Source organism: Gracilinanus agilis, chromosome 2 (genome assembly GCF_016433145.1).
Source record: "Gracilinanus agilis isolate LMUSP501 chromosome 2, AgileGrace, whole genome shotgun sequence".
Taxonomy (NCBI): Eukaryota; Metazoa; Chordata; class Mammalia; order Didelphimorphia; family Didelphidae; genus Gracilinanus; species Gracilinanus agilis.
Genome location: NC_058131.1, coordinates 684,086,235 through 684,092,732, shown reverse-complemented (window position 1 = coordinate 684,092,732; position 6,498 = coordinate 684,086,235). Strand labels below are relative to the sequence as shown.

General features: G+C 45.4%; 1 protein-coding gene across 1 annotated transcript in view; it reads right to left on the bottom strand.

Annotated features, from left to right (window-relative positions):
* Positions 1–6,035, bottom strand: part of WNT8B (Wnt family member 8B) — a 30,217-nt gene extending 24,182 nt beyond the window's left edge. Inside the window, exon 1 of the mRNA XM_044662878.1 lies at positions 5,968–6,035. Within this exon, the coding sequence (XP_044518813.1) occupies positions 5,968–6,035 (68 nt within the window). The remainder of the gene's footprint in view (positions 1–5,967) is intronic.
* Positions 6,036–6,498: the final 463 nt, after the last annotated feature.

The following is a 6,498-nucleotide window of genomic DNA, read 5'->3' as shown; positions in this document are numbered from 1 at the left end:
AGAAAGAAAGAAAGAAAGAAAGAAAGAAAGAAAGAAAGAAAGAAAGAGGAGGAAGGAAGAAAGAAAGAGGAGGAAGGAAGAAAGAAAGGAAGGAAATGAGGAAGGAAGGAAGAAAACAAGGAAGAAAAAAGGAAGGAAGGAAGGAAGAGGAAAAGAGGGAGGATGAGAGAAAGGAAGGAAGAAACAGAAAGAAAGAAAAAAGAAAGACAAGAGAGGAAGAAAGGAAGGAAGGAAGGAACAAAAGATCAAAGGAATGAAGGAAAGATGGAAGAATGAAAGGTCTCATTCTGTACCCTGATGCTATCATTTCTCTGTCTGAAAGTGGGTACTATGACCTCACTGGAAGATCAAATTGATTAGACTTGGTGACTAAGTAAATGGAGGGTAAGATGGGGGAAGAGCCTTTTAAACACACACACACACACACACACACACACACACACACACACACACACACACACACTTTAAATTTTGAATTCTCTTTCATCTCCCTTCTCTGATCCGTTGAGAAAGCAAGCAAACCAAAACTCATTACAAATACATATAGTTAAATAAAACAAAACTTTGCATTAGTCATATCCCCCCAAATTACTCTTCAATCTGCATTCTGAGTGCATCGAGGTGAGGGATGTGGCAAACCTGTTTTTCTGCCTGTGGTCTGAGCTGTGGGAAAGCCCCAACATCAAATTTTTTTTCTCTTTTCATCTTGGCCTGGTTTAATTCCCAGATTCCCTCTGCCCTGCAGTCTTGTCGCCCTGTCGGAATTAGGTGACTGGGATGATGTCCTTGAATTCAGTGCCCTTGACTTGTGGTCTGAGACTTTAAAATATCCCTTTAAGGTCTGAGATTGACTTTGCTTGGCAGAAAACAAACCAGTCCCGGAGTTTCCTGCTACAATGCCAGGAAATTCAGACCATCTACTTTACCTACCTACGCTTCCTGCTAGGCCTTTGCTCTAGGGCCTGGCACCCCCTGATGGGTAGATAATGGGGAGTATTATTAGCTGTGTGGGCCAGGTGCAAAGTTTTCCCCAGCCTTCCCCAAAAGTTCAGCTTCCTTTCTGGAACTAGCAAAAAGTAATCTACTGTATGAATAAACCAAATCGATAATGGGGAGTTGGGGGAGGATTACTTCTTTCATTCTGTGCTTCATGGGAACCAATCAGCCACTTGGATAAGAACAGAGAAGAGTCAAGAGAGCATGCCCTGCCATCCTGGCACTTAAAAGGAAGTGGCCAAGGTGGTAGACTCCATGAACATCTTAATAGAACTTTGAGTGAGGCTCAAAATTTCTGGATTGAAAAGTGCCTGCAGCTGGCATTTCATCTCTGTAAGAAGCTCGAAAGCAGATTCCAAAGCATCATAGCATTGTGGAAAGAGCTATAGAGTTGGGCCTGGGTTCAAATTCCTAGCTACTCTTGTAACCTCATATAAGTTACTAGACTTCTGTGAGTCTTCGCCTTTTCATCTGTAAAATGGGATGACTTCTAAGGTCTCTTCCATGTCTAAATCCTGCCATCTTAAGTGTCCAGCTGAATAAAATGAGGATGAGAGGAGTTAAAGGATGCCCCAGGGTCACACAGTTAATAAATATCAGAGCTGAGACTTGAACTCTAGTCTTCTGATGTCACAGTCCCATAACCATCTTCTTTGTAAGAGCCTTAGAGAGGTGTCTGGAGGTACTGAAAGGTCCAATGACTTGCCAATAGCTATAGAGCTGGCATGTATCTATGTCAGAGATAGCATTCTCTTTCCTTTATGTCATATTTCCTTTTTATGTGGCAAATCCCATTTGTTTTGTTATGAATTCAGAAAACTTCAATGCCTGGAGGGAGGAGGAAGAGAAGGTAGAGCATCCTTGTTAACTCCTTACATGGCATAAAGAAGGGTACTCTTGATGAAATGGTTTGAAGGGCAAAGGATTTTCCATTCCGGTCTATTTTCATTCTTTCTTTTCCAAGAGTCATCTGAGATTTCCTTCCCCATACCTACCATCACGAAGGCTCTGACAGCTCCCTCTGCCCCTGGGACAATGGGAAAGACTGTGCATAGCTTGGGAAAATTGTAAGAGGAAAGAGCCCAGGTCTTGAGGGCACTGAGCAAATAAAAAAGATGAAGAAATCATAGCTTCCCATTCACTACCAGTGTCGGACAAGACCTTTCAGTCCTCTGGAGCCTGAGGGAAAGTCCCTAGGAAATGGGATAGAATGTCAAAGGTGGAATCCTGGAATTTAGAATTGGAGATCACCAAGGAGGAATGGTGTAATGAATAGAATTCTAACCATACCTCAGGAAGATTTAAGTTCAAATCTTGCCTCTGGTACTTTTTATTACTCATTAACTATCTCTGAGCCTTAATTTCCCCCTCCATAGAAGGAAGAATAATGATACCTGATACCTAATGATTGCTCACCGTAGTATTGTGAGGCTCAAATGAATTAATAGATGGAGAGTGCTTTGCAAACTTGAAATCACTATCTAAATGTCAGTTATGATGATCTAGTACATTTCTTTCATTATGTGTGGGGAAATGGAGGACCCAAGAAGCAAGATGACTTCCCTAAGGTCATAAAGCTGGTTAGTAGTAGAGCCAGGACTGGTACTCCTGTCCCCTGAATTCTAATCCCACCACTGCCCTTTGCTCTAAATTTTTCAAGCCCTGGTCACCCCAGAGAAGTTACTTCGTGGACAGTGAAAAGCCAGAGATTGGAAGCTCACCTTCAAGGCCAATACCAGGATTCTCAAGGGGAAAACTTCAAGTCCAAGAGATGGAAGAGAAGTTTTTTTGTTTTTTTAATTTTAAATTTTTTATTTAATTAATTAATTTAGAATATTTTTCCATGGTTACACAATTCATGTTCTTTCCCTCCCCTCCTCCCACCCTGCCTCCCGTAGCCAACGAGCAATTCCACTGGGTTTTACGTGTGTCATTGATCAAGACCTATTTCCATATTCTTGATATTTGCATTAGGGTGATGGCTGAGAAGGAAGAGATGTTTTTAATGACCACTGTGGCGGTTGTTGGACAGTGGAGGAAATTTTCCATGAGCCTGGCACCCCGATGCCTGCTAAAACGGCTCGCTGGTGCTGTCCGACCTCCTAGCTCTCCCCATGGCATCTGCCCCCATCCCTTCCCTCAGACTTTCAGTAGGGCTCCAAGTCAGGCAGAAGATGGAGTTACCAGTTTGCTAAATGCTCCTGGGCTGCATTGATAAAAGGAACAGACAGTGCCTTCATTAAGATGTCCACCGAGGCTGGAGTGGGTCAAGCCTCTCTCCCTAGCACAAGAGGAGACCTCCCACAATGGTTCCCTGTTTTGCTTTATAAGAAGAACTAACAGGCTGAGCCAAGTAATCAGAACCAAGAGACTTTCCACAATGGAGAATAATTTAAAGGAAAACAACCTTGAAAGCCATCCAACTCTGAATGTGGCAGTGACTCCTCTTGGCTTGAGAGAGGGCTGATGGGGAAACAGACCTCCCTCCTTCCAGCAGAAATGTGCCAGTCTATGGGTGGGAGACGCAGTGCAGATGGTCAGATGTGGCCAATACCTTAGTAACCATGCTTGATCTATGGGTGTGGGGTGCAGTGTGTATGGTCAGATGGGGCCAATGCCTTAGTAAATACGCTTTATGACACACAGATCCTTCTGGGCAGGAGGGGAGAGCCTGAGAGTGATGTAAAACTATGCTATTTATTCGGCTAGCAGATTTCAGGCTAAGTTCACTTTTGAGAGCCACAAGGATCCCTTGCCTGCTGCCCCAAATTGCAGAACTGAATTCAGATCGCAGCTTGTGGCAAAGCACAATTAAAACACGAGTCAGCAGAAGGCATCTGCGTGCTGTTCTCTCAAAATCAGGCCAGGAGAGTGGGGGGAAGGGGTTTTTTTTCCCCACAAAACATCGTCTAATGAGCACTTGCTTTCCCATCTCTTTCTTTTCCCCCTTCTTTTTGAATACAAACATTTGGATTGGGACAGAGGAGCCTCCTGGTCACCTTTCTGTCTGGCTGTGTCAGTGTCAAAGGGAGAGCAGTGTGTCTCCCTCCCCAGCAGGGCAGGGGCCAGGAGCTCGCAGCCAGGGTCCTTCTCAAACAGTCATTCTTCCCAGCCTGTTGGAGGGGGAGAGAAACCTGGGGTCGTTCCCTGCAGGGGAACTGAAGGCATCTGAACGCAGGGGAATTCCTGCTGCCTGTCACTCGGAATGCTCCCAGAGGACAGGCTTGGGGTGATCCTGCTGTCCCCCTGGGTTTTGTGTGTGTGCAGGAGGGGGGAAAGAAAGAAAAGCCCAGTGAAGTTGGAAGGGTTTAATTAAGTGCCCTCCACTGGCTTTCTATTTGAGCAATTACTTGGTGGGCCACCTTGTAATCCCAAGCACTCAAACTGCCAGGCTCCATGTCCAGCTGACAGTATTCGGGGCCTCTTTCTAATCTGATTGAGATGGAAATGATCGCCTGGGAGGGGGGAGACAGAGAGTGGGAACTACACCCACTTAGCCCAGGAGAGTGACCTCAGGAAGTGTCCTGGACAAGAAGGTCCCCTTTCCTTCTGCTTGAAAAAGTGGCAGAGGCTGCTGACACCCATCCCATACAGTGGCAGCTCAGACTGGGGTCTGGGAGGAAAGAGGGTCCACACTAAGCTAACCTCAAGATGGAGAAAGCCCCAGCATCACCTAGTTCCTAAGTGTCTGGACTTCCCTTCCCTTCCCTTCTTTATTCTCTTCTTCACATAGGCATGTGACAAGAAAACGAGAGGCAGTGGGGTGGATGTAGGGGATAGTGCAGGGGTTCCCAAACCTTCTTTGTGTCCCAGAACCCTTTGCCATCCTCACCTGAAACAAATGGACTCATCAGATTGCTTTTAAAACCACAGAATAAAATACTTGGGATTCTTTTAAAAAATCAATTGAGTTGAAATACAGTTTTCAAAAATTTAAAAACAAACAAGTTCAAGGACCCGAGGCGAGGGTAAGTAACTCTGGGATAGAGGGCCAGTCCCAGAGTTAGGAAGATTGGGTTGCCTTTGGCACATGGCTCTGGAGTCAGAGGACCTGGGTTCAAATCCTTCCTCTAATGCTTTCCATCTGTGTGACCCTGGACAAATTACAACCCCTCTGGGCTTCAGTTCTCTCATCTGTTCAATGACAGGGTAGGGAGGGTTTCAAGTTCTCTTCCAGTTCTAGAACTGTGAGCATGAGCTTTGAGCTAACATATTGGCTGTGTGATCATAGGTAAGTCACCTAACCTCTCAGTGCCTTTGATAACTCTTTAAGACTTTAAATCATCCCAGAGTTGGCTCTCTGTGTCTGTGAAGGGAATTGCCAACACCAGGAGTTCCCCCCTCCCAAAGGCAATGAAATCATATACCCAGACCAAATTACCCTCCCTGCAAAATACGGAAAGGACAGCAGAGAGTCTCCCATGGGTTATTTTCCCAAAGGAAAATGTTCAAAAGTGGTTGAGAAAAATATCTACAATAGTCACTTAAATGAAGTCTTGCTGAAGAGTTCAGACTTTTCATAGCTATATTTCGTTTCAAACAAGCTAGTAAATTCCACACCCAAACCCAAACTCTTGTCCTCTAGGGAGAAGTAACATGCGTAGTTCCTTGGAGGGGTCCCATGAAATTTAAAGGCAGGGAAGGAAGTAGGCTAAGATTAAGATTTTCCCATCCAAGCACAATCTCACCCCTTTTCCAGGGCTTACTACTAACCCTAGGCTGAGTAAAAAAGACATTTCCTGACTCGTTTGTTGGGAGTCGGTGGGAAGATTACTATAGACAAAAACAATCCCAGCTTCGACATTTCTTTCCCTGTATATGCAATGAAAACGAGGCTGCCATTTCGGTTGAGGAGTCCTAGCCCAACCAGAATGGCAAAGTTTATCCACCAAGTGGGATCCAAGGTTAGAAAGGGAGGAGCCGGAGATCTCTACCTGTCCAAAGCCCTAAGCAGATGACCAGGTCACTTACCAGGTGTGGCTCAGCTGGAGGACACAAGTGAAAAGGAAGATACAGGCTGGGGGCTCCATGAGAAACATTCCCAGGATGAAGACTTGTGATCCAGGGAGCAGAGATGGGCTCCTCAGTGGGAGTGGGATGGAATTTTCCCCCAACCCCAACTTTCTTGGTGGGTAAATGAACCCAAGGAGAGAGCTAAAGGGAAATGAAATGGAGTGGTCAAACTTCCTAAGAAGAGATTATCTACTTAATTAAAGTTTTTTTTCCCCTCTAAGCCCTTCAGCCAATCAGAATTCAAGTGCCAGAGAGAGATTGGGTTGATCAAAAGAACACCCCAGGATCCTCCCAGACAAATGCAGAAGGGGACATGGAACAAGAGGACAAAGAAGGACACGGGGGAAAAAAAGACAAAGAGAGAAAGGGGAGAAAGAGAGACACAGCAAATCCCCTCCACATAATCGGGGCATGTACCCCCCACTCCACCCCTGAGGGCCTCAGCCTCCCCTTACACACACCCCCCCACAGGTCCCCAGAGGGGATTTA